The sequence below is a fragment of the Narcine bancroftii genome, chromosome 14, assembly GCF_036971445.1.
Source record: "Narcine bancroftii isolate sNarBan1 chromosome 14, sNarBan1.hap1, whole genome shotgun sequence".
Lineage (NCBI taxonomy): Eukaryota > Metazoa > Chordata > Chondrichthyes > Torpediniformes > Narcinidae > Narcine > Narcine bancroftii.
This window is the reverse complement of record NC_091482.1, coordinates 60,417,874-60,443,369: the sequence shown is the minus strand read 5'-3', so window position 1 is coordinate 60,443,369 and position 25,496 is coordinate 60,417,874. Positions and strand designations below refer to the sequence as shown.

The window sequence follows — 25,496 nt, the reverse complement described above, 5'->3', positions numbered from 1 at the left end:
GATGACGTCACAGGTCGGGGATCGCAGGATGGCGGCCGCTGGCTGAGGGAGTCCGATGGACGAGGAACGGCCCGACAGCCTGGAGGGCTGGGTCTCCATCCGCAGCGGGCTTTTCACCGAGGCCCAGCGGCCCCGCCTGCGCTTCCTGGTGGCCTGGAACGAGGTGGAAGGGAAGTTCGCCGTCACCTGCCACAGCCGGTCGCTCCAGGCGCGGAGGGCCGAGGCCGAGGACGAGGCCCCGGGCAGCTGGGCCGCGCTCTACTCTCCGCAGAATCTGCACTGCATCCACCGTGTGCTGGTGGCGAGCTGCACGGCCCTGGAGCACTGCTTCCCGGCGATGCCCGAGCTCAGGCCGCCGGGCTTGTGGGGCCTCCTGTTTCCCGACCTCTCACTTGCCGAGCCCTCCGAGCCCGGCCCCGATTTGGACGGCGTTTGCCGCCAGCTCGAGCTCTACCTGGATGCTGCCGTCGAGCTGTGCGGCCACCGCATCGCCCTGGACTCGCTGTTCCCCGAGGCCAACGACGACGAAGAGTACTTCGAGAGTGTCAGCGAGTTCCGCAGCCGCAGCCTGGAACAGCGGGTGACCGGGCGTCGGGAGGCGCTGAGGAAGGTACGGGGTGGCAGCTTGGGGCTGGTCGGTATTTGAGAGGATGTGGGTGTAAGTGTGCGTTTGCCCATTATAACGTGCATTCTGAACAGGGCAATGAGGGGAAAACGATGGTCACTCGATCATAACTCGGAATGGCACAACTTCAATCCGGATTTGCAAGCTGTCAAGAGTCTGTAGTTTATAATCTTGGTGTTCACCTGTCCCGACCAAAAGACAGGTTGGGGTTTAATCCTTTGCTTCTCCAACCATTGTGCAGTTGCTGATGTCAGTCATGCTGCCACACACATGAATAGGAAGCTCAGTGAGAATAATAATGTCAGCTATTGCTTTGCGTTCTCCGCATAAGCAATACACGTAGATTCAAGAAAGCATGAATAAAATACATCCTGACAGAATTACATGTATCATGCACTCAATTGAATTGGCATATATTCAGAACAAGAGAGAGAGACTTATTGGTACAATTTGTAGTAAAACAAAATCAGAATGAAAGTCATACATCATGGAGCAGGTCTTGGGCCCAACTTGTCCTCTATGAAGGACACTAGTAGTGTACTAGATGTTGAAGGGTATCAGGGAAGTAAGTGTATTGAAGGGAGAAGGTGCTCAAAGCTGAAAGGTCTAGGCGGATAAGTCTCCTGGACCAGATGGATTGCACCCTTGGGTCCTGAAAGTAGTAGTTATGGAGGCACTAGTAATTATCTTTCAGGAATCGATAGATTCTGAAATGGTCCCAGGCTAGAAAATCACAACTGTCATCCCACTATTCAAGAAGGGGGTGAGGCAACAAAAAAAGGAAGTTATAGTCCTGTTAGCCTGCCGTCAGTGGTTGGGAAGATGCTGGAGTTAATTGTAAAGGATGAGGTTACAGAGTACTAGAGGCACTTGAGAGAAAATCATTCTTCACAAACCTATTGGAATGCTTTGAGGAGGTGACATCCAGGCTGGATGAGGGTGGGCGGTGGGGGGTAATCCAATGGATATTGTGTATTTGTTAAGGTGTCGCTGCATATAAGGTGACAACAAAGAGTCCATGATATAAACAGAAAACATGCAAGCATGAGTAGGGCACTGGCTGATAGGCAGGGAGCAGAGAGTCAGAATACACAGATTGACTGCCAGTTTCTAGTGGTGTTCCACAGGGGTTGGTGTTGGGGCTTGTGCTTTGTATCTTGTATAGTAATGATTTGGATGATAGAATGAAAGGCTTTGTGGCCAAGTTTGCAGATGAAGTAAAAGGTGGAGGAGCAGGTAGTTTATAGGAAATGCTGAAGCTGTAAAAGGACTTAGATGGGCAGAGAAGTGGCCAATGAAATACATGTGTATGGTCTGCACTTGTATATCAAAAAAAACTGGCAAACTATTTTCTAAATGGGGAGTAAAGTGAAAATAGCCTGATGGTAAACTTCTATGTTGAAGGTGGTGAAGGAGGCAAATGCAGTGGTGGCATTCATTTCACAAGGATTGGAGTATGAGACAGGAATGTAATGTAGAGGCTTTATAAGGCACTGGTGAGACTTTACTTGGAGCATTGTGAGCAGTTTTGGGCTCATTTAGATGGTAGAGGGTTCAAAGGAGGTTTACGAGGATGATTCCAGGAATAAAAGGGTTATCGTATGAGGAGAGTTTGACAGCTCTTATCTTGCATTCATTGGAATTTAGAGTGTGAGGATATTCAATGATCTAATTGAAACATTTTGAATGTTGAAAGGTGTAGTCAAAATAGTTGTAGAAAGGTTATTTCCCACGATGGGAGAGTCAAGGACCAGAGCTGTCCATTTTTTAACTGGCAGTTTTGTTCCATGAAGAGGCTGCAGATAACAGAATCTGAAGAAACTAAAGCTGTTGTTACAACTTGGAGGGATAAGGAGGGCCATGGCCCAAGTTTAATGGGGCTGGGAAAAACAATAGTTCAACATGGACAAGATGGGCCAAAGGACACATTTCTGCGCTGTAATGCCCTATGATTCTAAACAGCATTTGTGAAAGTGAAGCAATGGCTGACTTTGAGACCCTGCATTGGGACTGAGAGTGCAGAGGAAGATGACAAGTACATTAAAGTCAGAGGAAGGAGTGAGTCAGGCTGGTAAATGATAGCTAGAACCAGATGAGGGAGGAATGATAGGCAGATGGATCCAGATAAGGAGAGGGAAATATTGAGTCAGATTCTGATAGGTGATATGTGAAACGTTTCGCAGGTGGAGAAGGACAGGGGAGGGAGAAGGGTTGAGACAGATGAGTGATAAATTGAATCATAATGGATGGATTCGGTCAGGTGAACCAAGGGAGACCAAACCCAAGTGGATCAAGATGTATGTGATGGCATGTGGAACTATGGGAGATTAGTGATTAGATTGCTAGGGTAGGGATGGAAAATGTGAATGTTGGGACTGAGACCCTAGTTGAGCTCCGTATGGCTTTAAATGGCTTGTTAAAGAAGCTGACAGTTTGTTTGCTTCTCAGGAAGTGTTGTTGCACCTTCCTGACAAGTGAGGAGATGTGCGTCCAGGATAGGTCACTTGTTAAGTGGACTCCCTTCTCTCCACCAGTTGAGTTGTTAATGTATAATGGAGGGTGGTCATTCCTGGTCCTCCTAAAGTTCATGATCATCTTCTTTCTCTTGTCCACGTTGTGACTCAGGTTTTTATTCTCGCACTATAATCACGAGATTTTCCATCTCTGTAGTGCAACTCAATCTTGTTCCTGATGATCCAACTATGTTGTTTATCTGTAACTTGATGAGTCTGTTGCAGCTATATCTGGCATTGGAGTTGTGGGTCAATAGCATGAACAGGACTGGGCTGAGCACATGTCCCAGAGGTGCTCCAGAGCTCAGCTTGACTGTTTGACGTTCTGCTGCTGACCCAGACAGACTGTGGTCTTTTCGTTAGGAAGTCCAGAATCTAGTAACAGAGACTGATGTTGAGTCCCAGTGAGGACAGTTTCTCCACCAGCTCTGGGGCATGGTTTCCCAAACTTTTTCTTTTCACTCATAAGTAATTCTTATGCCATAGGTGCTCTGTGATTAGTAAGGGATAACTTGAGGTGAGTGGGGGGGAAAACCACTGCTCTAGACCCAATTGTTACTGAAATACTTGAAGAAAAATTGTCATTGGCCTATTTCCTTTGGAGTTAAGAAACCGTGCACATGATTTAAAACAGTGATTTACAACCTTTTTCTTTCCACTCACCTTAAGTCACCCCATACTAATCACAGAGCATCTATGGCATAGGAATTACTTAAGGTGGTATGATGAAGCCATGATTTTACGTGCCCTGATTTAATGCAAATTTGGATATAACATGATGTGTCATTGGATTTGGGCGTCAGGCTCCTGGGCAGGAGGGGGGACCTCAGGTAAGAGACGGGTTTATACTCAGAGGCTCTGATACTTAAGTACTAGATCATTGGGTTAGGTAAGTGAGATTTGAAACACTGCGACACAAAAGTGTCTCAACCCACCAAGGTTTAATTTCAACTGTAACAAAATGATTTATTGAAACCCCGATTTAGCGCGAATCTGCTTTTGTTGCGATGAGATTTGATGGACCCCAATGATCACGTTATAATGGGGCCACACTCTATGTGAGTGGAAATAAAAAAATTTGGGAAACCCTGCTCTGGGGAATGATCGTATTAAACGCATAGCTGAAGTCAATGAACAGCAGCCTGGCATATGAGGTGCCAGTCTCCAGGCGGGAGTTAAATTGATACGTAACCAGAAGCTCATTCCGGACAAGGCATAGATACCATTCAGAACAGTTATCCAATGCTTAATCTTGCCAAAGCAGGGCAGGCCACATTGCAAGTACTAAATACATAGACCAGGTTGGAGAAGGTGCATGTAAATCTTTGCCTTTCCTGGATGGACCTTTTAGATCCCTGGATGATGATGAGGCAGGAGCTGAGGGGACAAGTTTTACATGTTCTATGGTTTCAGTGAATGTGACTAAGGAAATGGAGGGTGGAAAAGGGAGGTGGACCAGGAAGTCGCAGAAAGTATGAGGGGTAGGGGAGATGTTGTGACGTGGTGGGATTCCATGAGCTGGCTGCAGAGGCCAGTGGGATGAAAAATGAGGATCTGTGGAGCTATCTCTGTTCTGACTGGGGAGAGAGGGCATGAGAGCAGGACTAGAAAATGGGGGAAGTACGTGCAATTGATTCAGTGATGAGAGAGGGAAACCGTGTTTCTGGAAGAACAACATTTCAGAAGTCGTAGAATGGGAACACCATGTTGAGAACATGTAATGGAGGCAGAGACTGAGAGAAAGGGATGGTGTCCATTGGGGTGAAAGCAAGTCTTGTGAAGTGACTGTGGGAGTTGATATAGTTTGGAGAGGAGGTAAGTGGATAGTTTGAATGCTGAGGTGGAGACAAGAGAGATCCAGAGACGGAAGTGTCTGAAATGATGTGGATTTGAGGACTGGGTGGAAGTTGTTGGCAAAGGAGATAAAATTGATAGGCTCTGCACAAGTGCCAGAAATAGCATCATGCGGTTCAGTATAGCAGAAAAAAGGTTGGGGAGGAGGTTTGGACTCAGGACTGTTCCATGTTGGAGCAATAAAACAGGTAATTCTGGGGCCAATTGAGTCCCCTTGGCTATAATTTATAGAAAGTGAGATAAAGCAAAATGTTTTTGAGGAAAAGAACAGTTTCTGTCAGGTGGATGAGGTGAGAGGTGTTCTGGATGTAGGTGGAAAGGCGGCAGACACTGGGAGACAGGATAGAGTCAAGATGTGAAAAGAAGTTTTGTTGGCAAAAGCAAGCAGAAATAATGAGTCTGTCATAGCATTTTGGGTAGATATCAATGTACCAAAACAACTTGATAAGAGGCATGACTTGTTTTCTGCTACAGCTGGAATGTTGTCAGACCATATGACCTTTACTTTATCAGGTGCTTTTTTGATATCGATGGAATAAATCAAATTCCTCTAGACTAGTTGTTTTCAACCCTTTTTCTTTCCATTCACATACCTTAAGTGATCCCTTACTAACCACAGAGCACCAATGGCATTCTATGGAACCACTGCTCTAGACCAGGGGTGTCAAACTCAAATTCACGGAGGGCCAAAATTAAAAACTTGGACTAACTCGAGGGCCGAACTAAATATTTATTGAAAATTTTCAACAACATCTGCATGTTTTCTCTTCTTTCAACATATGTAATGTTAAACTTTAGGATATAACTTTAGGAGGATAATGTTACAGGTCAGGAGTAGGTAGCTCAAGTTCACCCTTTGCTTGACCTGAGGGAAATGTATTTGGTCCCTGTGGAGATGTAGTCAGCATTCACAGGCTGTGTCCATTTTGGCCTGCATCAGGACTCAGCACTTCCTGCTCACTCCTCAGGCTCTAGGCCTCTATTCACCCTCAACCCACCATCCCTCTACCTGACCAGTCCTTTACCCAACCTCTACTCACCCCTCACTCCACTCGCTCTGCCTCTTCCCACCCCATCCTATACACGCCCCTCTACTGCCTCTCCCCTCAACCTGTTCCTCCCTCTATCCGTCTCTCACCCTCTAATCACCCCTCCCCTACTTGCCCTGCCCCTCCCCTTTTACCTCTTCCCTATCCATCCCTCCTTCTACTCATCCCTCCCTCCAACTGCCCTTCGCACCACCATAACTTCCCCTGCCCATTACTCCTCACCTACACCCTCTGCCCACCCCTGCTTACCCACCCACTCAGGCCCAGCACGCTGCCGATCAGCCTTTGCGGACAGCCACCATCTCTCTCTTCACGTGCAGGGCCGAACCAGCCGTCCCTGGGGTCCGCGCGGGTACAAGCGCTGAAGGCCGTGGCGACCGGGAGAAGTGCGCTCGCGCTGTGGAAGGGCCGTCCGGTGCCAGTCGCGCGGGGCTCGCGCTGCCCGGGAGCCGTGCACAGCCTGCCATGTCCGTCGCGCCGACAGGAAATCACAGGCGCTCGCCAATCCGCCGCACCGCTCGACAGGTGGGAGAAGTGACTGGTTGTGCGGGGAGCCTTCCAACTGGCTTGCCGGCTGATGACATCGACAGACTTCTCGTGTTACAATTTCTCGTGTAACATTGGGGAAGGATGTGCAATGAAGGGGGAGGATGGTGGGGGTGACATTACCAAAAAACAGCATCGGCTCTCGCTGCAGGGCGGGCCACCTCTAATACATTTTTGAAATGATCTTGCGGGCCAAATATAATTATATCGCGGGCCAAATTTGGCCCGCGGGCCAGAGTTTGACATGTGTGCTCTAGACTCTTTAACAGTGGGGAACTCCAAAGGAAGCTGAGATTAATCACCTCTTGCAAAATGTGGTTGTAAATACTTCAGCCATGTCTCTATAATCCCATTTTCTGGGCCTGCCATTGATGAACATCGGGATGCTCCAGGAGCAGTGTCCACCAACATCCATGACTGGATAGGGTAGGAATACCAAGTCTTGAAATAACCTGTTGGTTGTGAGGTTGCTATGTTTATTACATGTTGACTTTCCTGTTTAGAGTGCAGGTTCTCTTATGTTGTCTGTATGGCCTTCTGCATTCCTCTGAACCACAGATCATCTTCTGCCTTGATTGGAATGCTAAAGTGCAGAAATAGGTTATGGTGTACATGTCTGCTTTCCACAGCCAGAATGTACTTTGTCCCTTTCCGCTAATATTAAATTAGACACAGAGCATGATAATAGGCCCTTGTGACCCACGAGCCTGTGCTGCCCAAATACCCCAGTTAACCTAAAACCTCCATACGTTTTGAAGGGTGGGAGGAAACTGGAGCATCCGGAGGAAACCCACGCAGACACGGGGAGAATGTACAAATTCTTTGCAGACAGCGCTGGATATGAAACCAGATTGCTGGAATCGCGTGGCTGGAAAAGCGTTGCACTAATCATTCTTGAGCTTCATTCAAATACTCTTCAGCATTCAGGAGCTGATGCATCATCTGAGGGGGAATGGTAGAGGATCATCAGGAGGAGGTTTCCTGATTCTTTCTATCACTGCCACCTCTGATGTCTCTTGGTGCAACAGGACATATTCAATGTTCATGATTGTCCGTATTCTGTGAGTACAGCCATGTCAGGCTGTTGCAGTTCTGCATATTCTTCTACCTAGCATCTTGAGTATTCTCCATGGGCGTGCCCATCCTCCAGGCACTTTCCATAGTGATTTTTATAATGTAAATTATAAGATCTAGCATGGGTTGTGTTAAAAGGCCAATTTATGCTGAACTGATTTTCAGTTAACAGGGTGGTATTTCTTGTCTTACAGATCTTGTACCAGCACAGATATACTAAGAATATGGTAACCCTTAAAAGGCTCTACCAGGATGAAGATGAAGCCTATGAGGAACTGGTCACTGCTGCCACACAGTTCTATCAGTGTTTACTACAGCCCTTCCGGGACATGCGAGAGTTTGCCTCACTTTGCAAACAGGAGGCCTTGGTAATTCATGTAGTTTCAGTTTCTTTATAAGAGATACTGAACTTTAAACCATATCAATGTAGAATTAGAAGTTGAACAGAGGGCTTAGCAGCAGAGGGGTGTGAATTGTATTCCAGTACAATGATAGGCTAAAGCTCTCTCCTGTCTATAATCAGCTTGGGCAGCCAGTACCAGATCTCAGGGATGAGTCAGAAGTTGAGTCGCTGACTTCACACAGTGACTAGTGTTAGAGGGAGATTGACACCATTCTGCTGCAGCTCATAGAGCTCTTCAGTAGATCATGCCACCCCTGATGTAGGAGAATTTAATTTGGGACCCACAATGGTTTTTATTTCTATTTTTTCACTTTTTGAAAGACATTAGTCATTTGAAAATGTTTATTTTGAGTGCTTATCCACCATTCTGAATAGGAATGTAGGTCAAACTAATGAAGGACATTTTCTATTCATGTAATTTGACTTATGAGTCACTTTAATGTGAGGTCAAACTGAAAAGTGTATTTGTGTTGTGTTTAGCAATGATAGAATCAATAAACTGTCAGGAGAATTTTTGCCCAAGCTGAGATCCTGAGTCAACTTGGCCACTTCCTGTTGATCTAGAAATCCTTGGAGTTTGACATTCTGGGTCCAAGGAGAATCCAGAGCTTGCAGAAAGAGGTGGAAGAGTGGTCCCGGCGCATGAACGAAGCAATCTGCTCAATTCAAGACATAACGGTGGATTATTTTCAGGAGACGATGAAAGCACTGGCAGGTAAACCAGAATGAAGCAAAGGTGAGCTGGCAGCTCAGTCTCCAGAGTTTACATTACGAGAACATAAAGGGAGAAGCAGAACAGGACACAATCAAGGGGACAAGTGAAACTATCGGTTCCATTGAGCTGAGGGTGCAGGTGAAGAGGGCAATGCTCACAAATATGAGGGGCATATGAATGGGGAGGTGATCTGGAGATGTCCTGTTATCTATGAGATTGTGATTTGTGTAGCAAATAGACTGCATCTTTATTGTAAACTGATAAATAGCCTTTGTTTGTGGTTATTATTTAAAATTATTGGGTTGTCTTGGGCTCAGGTAGTATGATCATTGAAGCCCAACTCAAGAATAAGAGTGGCTTGAGAGAGAATTGGTCCCACTAAAAATTGAAGAGGGCTGCCTTTGTGTGGAGCCAAATGAAATGGGTGGGATTTGGACTGAATATTTGCACATTCAGTCAGCAAAACCTCAAATACCATCACGCTGAGCTCTTCCACACTTCAAGGCTGTGTGCTCAGCCTGGTACTGTTCACACTGCTGACGCGCAACTGCACTGCCAAATAGATTCAGTTCAAATAGAAGCATCAGATTTGCAGATGATGCAACAGTAGTTGGGCCTCATCGTCAACAATGATGATTCGGCTCACAGGGGAGGTGGAAGGCTCGTAAAATAGTACGAGAACAAAAACCTGAGTTTGGCACGGACGAGACAAAAGAGATGATTGTGAACTTCAGGAGATCAAAGGTCAGAAGGTCGACTGCCCCCCCATTACACATTAATGGTTTCATCATGGAGAGAGAGGAGAGCACAAAGTTCCTTGATGTTTATAAAGGACAACCTATCCTGGACCCACAACACTTCATAGGTCCAGAAGGCTCAGCAACACTTACCCCTCTAAAGGAGGTTGAGGAGGGCAAGGCTACCAGGGCCCACCCTGACAATATTTTACAGGAACAAAACTGAGTGCATCCTTTCTGGCTCCAACATTGTGTGGGATGGTAGCTGCAAAGCTGTGGGCCAGAAGTCAATACAGAGGATCATCAAAAAATCAGAGATTATCACTGGGATCTCCCTTCCCTCTACAGGTAGTCCCCGACCTACGATGGGGTTCTGTTCTGGCACTCCCATTGTAAGTCAAAAAGATCGTAACTCAAAAAAGAATACCGCACTTGACATTTTTTATAATTAAACGTTGAATACAGCTACTGCGAGCATGGTTGAATCAACATCATGAGAGCTTATGCTACTCTCACGCAATACTGCCATCGCCCAGAATTGCACGAAAATAGCAAGCATGTGGATACATTGGAACTTGAAATCAAAAGTACAGATTCGAGCCATCGTAACTTTGAAAGTTTGTGTCAGATCATTATAAATCAGGGACCATCTGCATTTACATCCAGCTATAGAAAGGACATCAATAAATTGACAGAGTGCAGTGGAGATTCACAAGTATTTTACCAGGATAGGAGTGGTTGAGTTATAGGAGAGGTTGGATCCTTATTGCCTAGACTACAGTGAAGGGTGATCCTCTGGAAGGTTATAAAATCAAGGGGGGCATGGATAAAGTGAATGCTCTTTTCCCTTGGGTAGATGAATCTAGAATTAGAGTGTATCAGTTTAAGTTATGAAGGACCTGAGAGGCAATCTTTTAACTCGGAGGGTGATCTGTACATGGAATGAGCTGCCAGAGGAAACTAGACTGTAAGTGGGCACAATTACAATGTTTAAGAGACAATTGGATTAGATTCATGAATAGAATATGGGCCAATTGCAGGGGGAAAATGATGAGGGGAAATTTCTTCACACAAAGGTGGTTGGGATGTGGAATAAGTTTCCAGCAGAGGTGGTTGAAGCAAGGATGTTATTTACATTTAAGGAAATGCAGGCAAATGGGATTAGCCCAGAATGCCAACGTGGTAAGCACAGAGGAGTAAGCCGACTTATGTATATGACTGAGTTATTGAACTGTTGTGTGACGAGGAATAGCTGTACTTGAAGCATCTCTATTGTTACCTCCTTATTCTTGGAGTCTGATGCAGAGATTCAACTGTTTCATGACCGTTCTGTGGAATCTTAACTTGATTGTTCACATCTAAACCAGATAACAGACACAGGTATCTAATGCTTCTCATGAATTGTTAACCTGTAGCTATGCAGAAACAGATGGAAGAAGATCAAAATCACTTTGGCAAAGCTGCGTGGGCCAGCGTGGCAGCCCGTTTGGAGAAATTGAAGTTCATGTATGCCAAGGAAACTTTGCAACACACCAGGGCAAAAGAGCTATGCTTGAAACGCAAGAAAGCACAGATTCAGAGCAAGGTGATATGCCTGCAATCTATCTTCTAAACTATTCTCTGGAAGTTGCCAAAAACTGCAGTAAAACTCTCTTTGAATTTAGATACAGCATCTTGACACCAAGATAGCAGTGGAGACAGTGGATGAGTTAGAGATACAATATTATGAAACTCAGCTGGAGCTGTACAACATTCAGCTCGAAACGTTAAAATATGAGGAGCTGCTGGTTGTCGCTCAACTGGACACCATTCGACGCGAGGTTAGGGGTAAGTAGCTGCTATTTGTTCTTGTCTACAGCGCATTGGATAAGGTTGGTTTATTCCAGCCACCCAACTCCCCCATCGAAATTCAGAAATATTCATTCCTGAGCTATGGGATGCCACTGATAGTGAGATTGTGAATTACTGAATCAGTGGTTGGTTCAGTGAAGAATATGTTGCGCAGGTCAGGAGGATCTGCCTGAGAAAGCTGCTTGCACCATCCTTCGTGATCTCTTTGCACACTGAATGGCTTGAAGTTTAAGATACAAATTGGAAACCTGGCATTTGTTTTTTGCCCAGCCTCGAAATGACTAGCTCCTCAGTTGGCCAGAAAGACAGCAACGACTGGATCTAAAGTTAGCAAGCAGACGTCCTGGAGCGATTAGGGAACATTGCTGAAGGCACTGGGAAGGAGTGGGAGTGGATTTACATAATTTCCATGGCCTCTGTTCATTATCTACTGAAGGGTGGCTTGTGAGAGATGGTCTGGGGCAAAGGCAAACTATGACCTGATTCATTGGCAGGTCATCAATAGGAAGGGCAAGGCTTGTTATGCTGGGGCACTGACCAGCGCTGGTTAAACCCCTTTTGCTGTAATACTCTTTTGATTTTGATCCTTTTATAAATTCACCTCGACCCACCCTCCTCTTCCTCCTCCCAAGGGGTCACTGATGATGCAGTTTCTATAATTCCAGAAATGGATGAGTCAGCGCTTGGTGCTTCGTTCAAATCCTGCTGATTCTGATTGGACAGGCAAGACCAATAAATCAGGATTCTGATTAGACAGGCAAGACCAGTAAATCGGGATTCTGATTGGACAGGCAAGACCAGTAAATCGGGATTCTGATTGGACAGGCAAGACCAGTAAATCGGGATTCTGATTGGACAGGCAAGACCAATAAATCGGGATTCTGATTGGACAGGCAAGACCAATAAATCGGGATTCTGATTGGACAGGCAAGACCAATAAATCGGGATTCTGATTGGACAGGCAAGACCAATAAATCGGGATTCTGATTGGACAGGCAAGACCAATAAATCGGGATTCTGATTGGACAGGCAAGACCAATAAATCGGGATTCTGATTGGACAGGCAAGACCAATAAATCGGGATTCTGATTGGACAGGCAAGACCAATAAATCGGGATTCTGATTGGACAGGCAAGACCAATAAATCGGGATTCTGATTGGACAGGCAAGACCAATAAATCGGGATTCTGATTGGACTGGCAAGACCAATAAATCGGGATTCTGATTGGACAGGCAAGACCAATAAATCGGGATTCTGATTGGACAGGCAAGACCAATAAATCGGGATTCTGATTGGACAGGCAAGACCAATAAATCGGGATTCTGATTGGACAGGCAAGACCAATAAATCGGGATTCTGATTGGACAGGCAAGACCAATAAATCGGGATTCTGAACTGATTTCTGATTTTAGAAGATGTAGTAAAATCTCTATTATCTGGAATTCAAGTGGCAATCTCAAATGACTGGCCAAAAGTTATGGAAAATGAATGGGTAAAAACTAGTTTAAAATTGGCATACCTCCCCATTAGTTCTCCATTCACATGACACACAGATTCAAACAAGCAGAAACTCGCTTATCCAGCATTTACCAATCCCTGTAGGTGCCAGATACTAAGGATTTTACTGCACTTATTTGAGATACAGGCTCTGAACCAGATGCACCTTAGCTACAATTTACATAGGTACAGTATGTGACTCTTTTAACTTATTAAAGATAAAGTTCCAGTCACAGAAATTATGCAATCTGTTCACTCCTCCTCAGTATCTTCAGCATCATGACAAGAATTGGCTGGTGAGTGAGTTTGATAACTGCTGAAAATCATTTCATTGATGTTCCCTCGTTACTCCAGTAAGTTTGCTCTACCATTGCATCCTGTTGCTGCTGGCATTCAGGCTGTCTGACAATGAATGAAAAGCTAGTTGCCAGCATCATTGCTGGGTAAACAGCAGTTTTGTTCTTGCTGTACCTTGAGCAATTTCCACTGCAATGAGATTGCCTAGGATGTTGGAGAACATTTTGCATGAGGTTTCTTTTGTTGTCAATTCACAACTTTCTAAAGCCAAGGAAAAACTGGTAGAATCCACATCTAACACAATCCAAAGATAGATGGTGGTGTCATCCAAATACGGTACCGAACATTTAGATTTCAGGGCAAGTGTTAAGTCTGGAGGATTCCATTTACTGTACAAGTCCTGCACTTGTTTGACCTCCCAAAGTGCAACACATCACATTTATCAAAGTTGGCCCACCTTCCCAACTGATCTAGATGGTCACCTCCCAAAGGAGGAGAAATACAAATGAATAGCTAGTCCCAAAAATATAATAAGCCCTGGATTAGAATACTCCTTTCTATTTTTTGTTAATTAACTAATGAGGGCTTTATTATTTGTAACTCTAGAGAAAGAGGAAGAGATAGTTTACTATGATGCCTGCGAAGATCCTGAGCAGCTTCAGGCCAATGAGGGGATGGGCCTGATACATGACAGTCGCTCAGTAGACATTAAGAAGTTGTTGCACAAAGCTCACCACCTGGAGACTAAAAGAGGTGCCATTGGCTCACGGCGATCCTACCTGAGGAATAAACGGGTAATTGCTATAACCTCTGCTCTGCAGGGTGGTGATTGCTTCACCTCTTGCAGTTTTGATTTGAAGGAGTTGAATGAAAATGTTTTCTAGTGTGACTTTAGCCATTCAGTCTTGGTTTTGTAACTTTAATGTGAATAGATTCACGGAGAAAACTTTTTGAAATTTTTTTTTACATGTGAGTGTTTTAGTAAATGAGATGTTTGTGATCAGGGTGAGATGCTATTGTTTCTTCCTTGTTTTGGAAATACAGTATAGAACACTACAGCCCATCTAGTTCATGCCAAATATTGATCCCAATCCATAGCCCTCCATACCATGTAACTATCCAATTTTAAATGTTGAAATCCACCAGGTCTGCTGATTGCTTATTCCACACACCACCCTCTGAGTGAAGAAGTAACCCCGAATGTTCCCCATAAACACTTCACCTTCCACCCTCAACCCATCTCCTCTAGTTCTTGTCTCACCCAACCTCAGTGGAAAAAGCCTGTTTCCATTTACTCTATCTGTACCCCTCATAATTTTGAATTCCTTTATTAAATCTCATCTCCAATGCTCCAGGAAATAAAGTCCTAACCCATTCAACCTTTCCCTATAAACTCTGTTCTTCCAGTCTTTGAAAAACGCTTATAATTTTTTCTGCAGTCATTCAATATTATTTGTATCTTTATTGTTGATAAGTGACCAAAACTGAACATAATACTCCAATGTCTTGCACATCTTCAACATAACATCCCAACTGTACTCAATAATAATTCACAAAAGTCTGCAGAAAACACAATACTGGAGAAACTCTGCAGGTTATTGTTCTTTATATGGCAAAAATAAAGATACATAACTGATGTTTTGTGCTTGAGACCTTCCTCAAGGTATGGAAAAATGTTGGCAGGCACCCAAACAGAATGGTAGGGTGTGCTCTTCCTCCCTTATCCACCTATCATCTTCTGCCTTTGGGACTGCTCCTCCCACCATCCCTCTCTCCCTCTCCACTTTGTTCGGGCATCTGCCTACATATACTATGTATGTCCTACCCTGATTTGTCCTCTTGAAGTGCAGCACCTCACCCTTGTCTGCAATAAATTTCATCTGCCATTTTACAGCCCATTTTTCCACCTGGTCCAAATCCTGCTGCAAGCTTTTAAAGCCTTCCTTGCTGTCTGCCTTTACTACTATAATCCTTGCACTGAAGGAGATGCAACACAGCACATTCTTCCCACCATGCTCAACCTTTCTATTTCATTCTTTGTGTGCAGGCTTAACCACATCTTTTTCCATAACCACTCCACTATTCTCTCTGGAGTTTTGGTTCCCACACCCCTCTGTCACTACTTTAAACTCCCTGGGTCAACACTATCAGTCCTGCAGGATATTGGTGACCCTCCAGCTCAGTTCACAAGATCAAGGCACAGAAGTAGGCAATTTGGCCCATTGCATATGCTCCATCACATACATCTAGTTCCAATTTCTGGCCTTTTCCCCATATCCCTTGAAACCCTGACTAATTAGATACCTATCAATCTCCTCCTTGATTGGGCCTCCGCAGCTGTATGTGGCAATGAATTTCACAAATCCACAACCCTCTGGCTAAAGAAATTTCTCCTCATCTCAGTTTTAAATGAGTACCTTCTAACCCTTGTCCTGGATTCACCCATCAAGGGAAACATCTCATTCACATCTAATTTGTCCAACCATTTCAGCATTTGAAATGTTTGAGATCCCCTCTCATTCTTCTATACTCCCATGAATATAGTCCAAGAGCTGATAAACGTTCCTCGTATGTAGCCCTTGCATTCCAGGAATCATCTTGGTAAATCTCTGTACTCTCTCTAACATCATAACATCCCTTCTAAGATGAGGGTTCCAAAACTGCACGCAGTACTCCAAATGAAGTCTCACCAGTGCCAAATAGAGTCTCATCAACACCTCCTTACTAGTATACACTATTCCTCTTGAAATGAATGCCAGCATAGCTTTCACTTTCTTTACTGCTGATCCAACCTGGTGGTTAACCTTTAGGGTATCCTGGATGAGGACCCCCAAGTCCTTTTGTACTTTGGAATTTTTTTCCCATCCAAATAATAATCTACCCGTTCAAAATTTACAACCGTACATTTCTCAACATTGTGTCTCATCTGCCATTTCCTTGCCCACTCTCTTAAGCTGGCCAAGTCTCTCTGCAACCTTTCAGTTTCTTCAACACTTCCTACTCCACCACCTATCTTGGTTTCATCTGTAAACTTGGCCACAAAACTAAATCATCAATATACATTGTAAAAAGAACACCACTAGTAACCGGCAACCAACCAGAACAAGACCCTTTATTCCTACCCTTTGCTTTCTGCCTATCAGCCAATACTCCATCCAATCTGATATCTTTCCTGTAATTCCGTGGGCTTTCATCTTATTAAGCAGTCACTTATGCAGCATCGAAGGCCTTTTGAAAATTCAAATACACAACAGCCAGAGCCTTTCCCTTGTCCATCCTATTTAAGATTTCTTCAAAATATTCCAATGGGTTGGTCAGGCAGGATCTTCCATTCATGAAATCGTGCTGGCTTGGACATGCAAAACATCCTGCAAGAACAGGTCCCATCTTCCCTGGTAGAGAGTCTAATGATCCAAAGATCTGAAGCCTCCTGCCACCTGTTAAACCCCATTATCTCCCTATTACTAGCCTTACAAGCGTGTGGCATGGGTAGTAATCCAGAGATCATAACTTGAGGTCTTTAAGTTTAACTTTGCACCTAACACCCTGAGTTTACTTTGTGTCGTCATCCTTCCTACTCGCGTCATTGGTGCCTACGTGGACCACAATATCTGACTGCTCACACTCCCACTTGAGAATGCTAAAGACTTGATCTGAGACATTTCTGACCCTAGCATCTGGGAAGCAACATATCATTCGGGAATCTTGATCTTTACCACAGAATCTCCCATCTGTTCCTCTCACCATTGGATCCCCTATCTCAACTGATCACTTCTTCCCTTCTGAGCCAAAGGGCCAAACTCCATGCTAGAGACCTGACCACTGGCCTGTCCCTGGTAGGCCATCTCCTTCAACGGTATCCAAAACAGTTAACTTCTTCTGGATGGGAGTAGTAAAAAGTAATATTGCTCCAATTGATGTAAAGGGCCTCCTAACACTAACCCTAACCCAATGCCAGTCATTAGGCATTGCAGTGGCTCCACATCTGTAATTAAATTCCAGTGAAGGATTCTAAGTAAAGGTTTTGTGGATTAACAATTGTATCAAAGAGGTTCCTATGATTCAGATCAATGCCTGAGAAAGGACACAAATAAAGTATTTTAATCACTGTATTTAATTAAAAAAAAAAATTAAATTTAGACATACAGCATGGTAACAGGCCATTTCACTCCCCAACCCCATGCCGCCCAATTACACCTGATTAACCTACAATCCCCAGTACGTTTTGAAGGGTGGGAGGAAACCGGAGTCTCCGGGGGGAAAAAATGCAATTGTGGGGAGAATGTACAAATTCCTTGCAAACAGCGTGGAATTCAAACTCTAATCCTGATAGCTGGCGCTGTAAAGGTGTTGCGCTAAATGCTGCACCAACTGTGCTACCCTAAAACCACAGTAAATGTGAGTAAATTGTTTATATCAATGAACTAACAAAACAAGAACAATAGAGTCCTTTCTACTGCACCTTCAACTTGACACCGATTATCATCTGATCCAAGGAGAAGTTCGACGGGCTGGCATGCAGCTCACAGTAAAGGCCTGTCCTAACCTCTGCTAGCCCACAGTGCAGAGTTTCTTCTCACCATTTCTTTCCATGGAGCTTATCTTGCCCAATGCCTGAAGATTTGCTCATATTCTCAGGCTGACAATAACATTTGAATTGCTTTAACATTCACACTAATGCTAAGGGAACTAAGTGTTAGCTGACTCATTGGAAGTCAATTAATCTAAAAATTAATGCTCGTTCCACAAGAGATATCTTATTAATGTTGACAGCTACTACCCAGAGGCTTCTGCACAACTCCTGCGTGCCCTCTTCAAGAAGGCATGGAGGAGTGATGTAATCTGATGAAGTCTGTGTAGAGGGTATAATGGTGGGAATGGTTGCATGAAGCATTTAGTTTTTAGCTTCTGTTCAAAATTAAGCGGCATTCTGGAGCAGGTAATAAAGATGTGCACATCATGGCTCAACCAGTGAGCAATATCATTAAGATATTTTCTGCTGAAACGGTTCTACTACAGAGAGGATTATTCCCAGCCTCAGGACCTAACTACACCTTCTCTTCACCAGGATCAGTGTAAGGAAACTCAAAAGGCAAAGCAGCAGCAGTTGCAAGGAGAGGATGTTCGTTTTCGACAGCACCACAGTATTCAGCTGGTCAGTAATTGCAAAGTACGACTTGATTGGTGTCCACCAGTAGATAGTGTGTTAACACACATTCTGAATTTGTTCACACAGAAACGTGACCAGCAGAAGGAAGAATACAAAAGAAGAAGGGAATGGGTTAACGTAGAGAGGCAAAAGACTTTGCAGAGGCTGCGTCAGTTTAAGGAGGTAATGATTGTCACCTCTGTTTCATCATCCCAGCTTTCTGAGGTAGTGTGTTCATTAACTGGACCAAGCTACAGAATTCTTCCTCGACCCTTGGGTCCTTGATGTCAGGGATGGTTTTGGTAATTGTGCAGGCTGCAGACATTCCCTTTGCACACTCCAGAGAAACTATTGATGTGTGTTTTGACCTGGCTCCAATTGGTTGGACCAGTTTTGGAGGGGATTTCTGAGTGAGGGATGAATAAATAACCATTGAATAGTACTGATCCTTTCTGCCAACCACATCCATGCCAACTGTCCTTTCTGTCTACCATTCACCTGCATTAGGTCTATCCCTCTACGTCAGAGGTGGCCAACCTTTTAATTTAGACATACAGCACGATAACAGGCCATTTCGGCCCACTTACATAATGGGTGTAGGTTAATATGGTTATAATGGGCTTGGAACCTATGGGCCAAAATGGTCTGTTACCATGCTGTATATCTAAATTAAAAATCAAAAGGTTGGCCACCCCTGCTCTACATCTTTCTTATTCAAGTACCTGTCCAAATGCCTTTTAAAAGCTATAATTGTGCCTACTACTTCCACTTCTGACAGCTTGTTCCAGGTATTCACTACCCATTGTGTGATTTTTTTTAAAAAATACCCCTCGGATCTCCTTTGTATTTCTCCACTTAAAATGGTGCCCTTTAGATCATGATTCACTTCACCAGATAAAGGTTTTAACTATCTCTGCCATTTGTAAATTTAGGTCACCCCTCAGCCTCCTATATTCCAGTGAGGATAAATGCAGCCTATACAATCTCTCCTTTATAACTATAGCCTTTCATTTCCAGACAACATCCTGGTTTAGTTCCGCACTCTATTGCTATCCTATCCTTCCTGGAGTTTGGCAATCAGGACTGTATGCAATACTTCCAAGTGCTGTTTAACCAATGTTTTGTATTGCTGCAAGATGAAATTACAGCTTTTATACTCCAATGAAGACAAACATACAAATGCTTCCTTTGCTACCCTATCAACACACTGGAGCGTTATGGACTTACATTCCAATGTCTCTACATCCTAATCATTTACTAAGCATGTCTTAATAGAATTTAATCCCCTAAATGGATTACTTCATATTCATCAAGATTAAATTCCAGCTGCTACTGCTCCGCTAACTTTCCAGGTAATTTGTTACCCTCCCCCCTATCCTTAAGATATTCTTCTTTGCTTATCTTTGACTCCTCCAATTTTTTAGAGAGTTGCTTATTATACCACTTATATTCTCATCCAAGTCATTTGCATATGAACAACAAAAGTTCCTGTGGTACACCACTTGTTAAGAAGTACTCAAGCCAAAGGAGGAAAGGTAATAATGGAAAAACGGAAAGAGAAGATAAACAAAATATAAAAGGGCTACGCTGAACTATATGTCTTTAAATATTAATGGAATACATAACCAAATTAAAAGGAAGAAACTACCAAATTTAAATGAATAAATGTATTCCATTAGAAAAAATAACATATTGGTTAAGAAATAATATTGAAATATTCGAACAAGTATAGGAGCCTTACATTAAATACAATAGCGAAAACCTACCGGGGACAAACATTACCTAAGTTGATGGAAGGAGAAGGAAAGAAAAGAATGGACTCAGTAGAATTTCTGGTGTAATTTTGTTGAATGACAACATTGTCTGACTGGTTTAATGCAACCTAGATTGTATACCTAAAATGGATGAGGGGGGGGGGTGGGGGGGTGGCTTGGGAGGAAAGGGGGGGGGGGAGAAAAAGTCACTGTATATGTGTGAAAAAGAAATAGTGTATATCATGGCTAATGTGATTTATGGTGTGAAAAATAAAAAAATTAATAAAAAAAAAGTACTCAAGCCCAAAAAAAAACACCCTTCTACCACTGTCCTCTGCCTCCTGTTGCCATGCCTTCAACTGTAATCGCCCAGGCCGGCCTATCATCTGGGACTGAGTCTAAAGCCTTACTGAAGTGCATATAAGCCATTTATACTGCTCTGCGTTCAGCAATATTCTTGTCTCTGCAAAAATCTCAGATTTAAGATGTGATCTCCCTTAGGCAAAACTCTTCCCTCGTCAGTCCTGCTGTCTCCCCACATTCCATATCCTTTGATCTCTTTATTAGTTCAGTAGACCCTTGCCAACACGTCCATGCCAACCAACATGCCTTCCTGAACTTATCACTTTGCTTGGGTTTGGCCTGAATCCCTCTAAACCTATTTCTGATTCTGGCCAAATGTCTGTACCACTTATTCTGGCAGATCATTGTATTTTTCATATCTCTTTGGCTTGGCTTCGCGGACGAAGAGAGGTGAGACTAGAACTAAGGGACGTATCCTAAAGATTTGGAGGAGTAAATTTGGGAGGAGATGAGGCAGAATTGCTTCTCCCATAGAATAGTGAACCTGTGGAATTTGTTGCACGAGGAAATATTGGCTGCCTTGTTGAATCTAATTAAATTGCAGATTTATAACAGTAGAAAATTAAGGATTTTGGAAAAAACGGTGGGTAAGTGGATCTGAATTCATTGCTAGATCAGCTGTGATCTTATTGAATGGCCAAGTCCTACTTGTGTGAGTCAAATTAGTTTTATATGGGTCATTTATAATCTAGTTGTTCACTTTGTGCTGGGAGAACAAGATTGCCTATCTGCTGGAGGTCCATCTGTCCATCTCTGGCATAGCCCACTTTGGGTGAAAGCCCAACTTCTTACCCTATGTGCACTAAACACCAAAATGATTTTGGTGATATGTTCATAACAATAAATTCTGATTCTGACTGTGCCAATGCAACTTTCCAGAGAGTTCATGAGCATATTTCGTTTAAATATTTAGTGGCAGAGTTTATACAGTATATTTATATATATATTAACAAGAATTTCTTCCATTCTAGAAATCATCGGGGCAGATTGTATTTAAACCTCGTGGTCAGACTCTCAGTGCACAGAGTCAGGAAACAGCATCTCCTTCCTCTCAGCAGCCAACCTCCATTCCAAAGTGCCCAACCAGCAAAAAGCAATCCAGAATCTCTAAGGAATCCAGCAATGTACCAGTACAAATCTTCCTGACTGATGCTCCACTATCTGCAGGGCAGGTGGAAACCAGAGATATCTCTTCAGCAACACCTTTCACTCCTGTTCCCCCATCCCCACCCCCACCCCCTCCCCTTCCTCCACCTCCCCTTCCACCAGCAGTTCTAAGCAGCAAGTGTACATCAGGAGCAAAGGAACAGCCACTTGTCTTCACTGCTGAGAATTCTGCAAAGAAATCCCTAAAGGAACATATAGGTAAATCTGACAACTCTTGATCCTCCTTCATCCCAGATATGATGGCATCTAATAAAGTCCTTGATGAGGGCGGCACAGTTAGCATAATGGTGAGCACAGTGCTGTTAGAGCCAGCGATTGGGACCGTGGGGACCTGTAAGATGTTTGTTCATTCACCCCGTGTCTCCATGGGTTTTCTCCAAGGGCTCTGGTTTCCTCCACCATTCAAAGTGTACCGAGGTTGTAGGTTAATTGGGTGTAATTGAGCAGCGTGGGCTCGTAGGCCAAAAGGGCCTGCTGCTGAGCTGCATATCTAAATTTAAATTTATAACAGATGTGTTTAAAGTCTATCCTTTAGCTTCCATATTCCTATAACTTTTGAACAGTTTACTGGTGTAAGATTATGACTGACCTCCTTTATCACCTTACCTCCCGCACCCCCCCCCCCCCCACCCCCGACCCAAACCCAGGAACAATGGACGACGTGCTGGCTTCTTTGAAGCGTGGTGAAGTGTTGCTAAAGAAGGTTGATCAAACGAAGGTACAGTCTGCAGAGAAGCCAAAGGGTCTGCAAGAAAGCCTGTTAGCCGAAATCCGACGAGGTATCCCACTGAGAAAGGTCAGAGTTGGGGTCGACCCACATTTGGACAATGACCCAGCCACGGAGTTGGAGCGAAGCATCAAAGCAGCCATGGAACGGATGAAGAAAGTGTCTTCTGAATCTGACGATGAAGGTGAAGACCTGCAGTCTGGAGACTGGGACAGCTGATCATCCACTTCCCAAAGCTTGAAATAACCCTATCTGTAATTTGGGTTCCACGCCATCTGAATCAGCCAACTGCATAATGCAGTTGTAGTAGCAAAATAGAATGGAGGTTTAGCAGATTATGTCCTCCAGTTTTTTTGTGTTGAAGGATCAAGTCAGTGAGCTCCATCTCAGAATCTCACTCCACTTGTGGTGTCCAATGAAGGAATTGACTTCATAGTTTTGGAATGTCAGTCCCAATGTGCATGCAGTGCAAAATCTCAGTCAGCCTAACCTCTTCAAACTGAATCTTTTGTGCAGTTTGCCCTCCCCACCATCCCTCAAATAGCCTGTACTCTGTTTCATTTGGTCCCTGCCTATTTTCAGCTGCCTTGGTTTTATTCTGGGGGCTTTGATTTGAAGCCTGATGATCTCCGGTGCACTCAAGAAAAATGCTATTTTAAAAGACACCTGCGATTTGATCACTGTGCCAAGTTTTCATATTTATAGTTCAGAAGAACGAAAGAAATAGTAGGATAGCCCATCTGGCCTGTCAAGTCTACTTCCCCAATTTGATATGTTCATGGCTGATCTGGTGATGGATACCTGCCGTTTCCCCATAAACCCTATTCAAAAATCTTTTCACTTTGAGATGGGGTCCAGGGGTTTCCTGGTGATGTGGGATGGGGTTCAGGGGGATCTCCTGGTGACCAGGATGCCCCCTCATTTTAAGGTTCCATGACATTTCTGAAACATTGGAGAATGAATGAATTTCAAGCTGGAGATGCAGGAAGAGGACAGAACAAAGACGGATTTTACACCTTGAAGCCTGAGATAATGCATAAAAATAAGTGCTTCTGGTTGAGATGTGGAAAACATAGTTGCCAAGTTGGTACGAGGTTCTGCAGACAGCGGTGTGTTCATGCCAGTGGCCCCAGGGAGGTCCTGCTTTTGGAGTAGTGACACTGGGAAAATTGCTTGCAACCAAGGTAAAAGTACAGTCTGGGTTTAATGTTATTGTATCATCAGTACATGTAACTCAGATATCGCCATCTGAGCCAAGGTTTTGGACGGTGACTGTGGTGTGAGGAATTTAATCAAGTTTTGGGTCGTTGGGGGCCAGTGCAGGTTAGTGATGATCGATATGGTGAAATTAAACCCCTGCTCCTCCCTGCCTCTTGGATATAAGGATTTATACACTACTGAACAGGCTCTTTGGCAGGATTTTACTGGGACTGCTGAAGGTGAATAGGTTAGGGCTTTATTCCTTTGAGTTTAGGAGGCTGAGGTATATAAAATCATGATGGGTATGAATAAAGTGAATGCTGATCTCTTTCTCACAGTGAGAAATGTTAGAGGAGGAATCATTTTTCTCAGATGGTGGTGTAACTGGAACAAGCTGCCAGAGGAAACTAAGAGGGCATATTTTTGATAGCCAACAACATTTGGACAGATTTATTGAAAGGAAGGGCTTGGAAGGATATAGACCAAATGCAGGCAAATGTTAACTTGGGCAGCATAGATGAGTTGGGCTGCATGACTGAGAAAACAGAACTGCCTGATGTTTCAATTGGTGTTGTTTTGATGGAAATGGTTTACTCACCAGATGCCTGTTTGCAGTGCTGCTTGTGTGCTAGGGTTCTGCTGAAGCCTTGTCACAAGGTATTGGATCTCAGGCAAGAGTGTAATTACTGCTCAGGTTGGAGATAGCCCAAGATATTTCAGGGTAATGAACTGTGAACCTTTGATCTTGTCATGGACACAGTGCCCCTCTGGGTAGAACTTTCCCAAGCAGAAGCAACCCATTTTCTGTAGCGGTTTGAAGCTTCCCACTGAGTCTTCAGTAAAGACACAACACTGGAGAAAATCATCAGGTCAGTGTTCTTTATGTAACAAAGATAAAGATAAACAAGCTGGAGAAGTTCGTTAATGCCATCCAGATAGAGAGACCCACATGGAATATTAGGTGGTGTTGCCCCAATTTGCCAGTAGTCTCAGTTTGGCATTGTATGAGGCTTTGGATAGACATGTCAGTGTGGGAATGGTATGGAATTAAAATAGTTGGTCTCTGAGGGCCCTGTTACTCCAGCAGACAGACAATGTAGAGAAGGTCACAATGGGAGGACTGGATGCAGTAGACCTTTGAATATCCACAAGTGTTGCTTCATTTGAGAGGACTGTTTGAGGCCCCGAATGGTGGTGAGGGAGGAGGAGTGAATGCAAGTGTAACATATCTTGCAGTCACAGGGGTAGGTGGCAATTAATGGGAAGGGATGAGTGGATGAGGAATCCTGGAGGGTAGGTGGAGGTGAGGACAAGGGGAATCCTGTTCTTGGCTCCACAGCCAACATCTGCAATTTCTGCTATCTACGTGATACTACCACTAGATACACCTCATTCTCTCCACTTTTTGCAGGGACCGCTCTCTCGTTCCCTCCCATTTCAGATACTATTTATTATCATGTAATAAATCAGAAATGTCATACGAAAAAGTCTTTTAAGATTCCAGATTATTTTATTGTCCTGCAATAGAACAGATGTAATATTAAATGAAATTGCATTTTTTCCCTGCCTAGGTTTGGGGGGGGTGGGGGGGGGTGGGGGAGGAGTGGGAAACTGGCAGCCATCTGAATAAAAAGGCTTGGGGAGAAGATGAGAAAGGGCAAAGGCTAACAGTCAAAAAGCCATAATTGGACATGAATGGGAGGACAGGAGAGGAAAGGTGAGAATTGATCAAGGGAGGGGGGGTGACTGAATAATGCAGAGCTTGAGAAAAAGAGATAGAAGAGAGAAAATGAGCTAGAGGAAAAGAGATATGGGGAAAGGGAGAGATGGGGGCTAACCATCTGGTGTTAATACCATCTGGTTGGAGTGTGCCCAGACAGAATGTGAGGCGTTGTTCCTCCAATTTGTTGATTGTCAGAAATAAAACTTCTCACACATGAGTCTCTTTAAAACTGATGACACGACAAGCTTTAT

At 43.9% G+C, this 25,496-nt stretch overlaps 1 protein-coding gene across 1 annotated transcript; it reads left to right on the top strand.

The window, feature by feature from the left end:
- Positions 1-5: 5 nt before the first annotated feature.
- Positions 6-25,009, top strand: LOC138749578 (WASP homolog-associated protein with actin, membranes and microtubules). The gene is made up of 10 exons (XM_069911150.1): positions 6-610; positions 7,856-8,029; positions 8,629-8,779; positions 10,932-11,101; positions 11,181-11,343; positions 13,769-13,956; positions 18,231-18,317; positions 18,399-18,494; positions 21,400-21,793; positions 22,243-25,009. The coding sequence occupies exons 1-10, from the start codon at positions 56-58 to the stop codon at positions 22,539-22,541; spliced, it is 2,277 nt and encodes a 758-aa protein (XP_069767251.1). The 5' UTR covers positions 6-55; the 3' UTR covers positions 22,542-25,009.
- Positions 25,010-25,496: the final 487 nt, after the last annotated feature.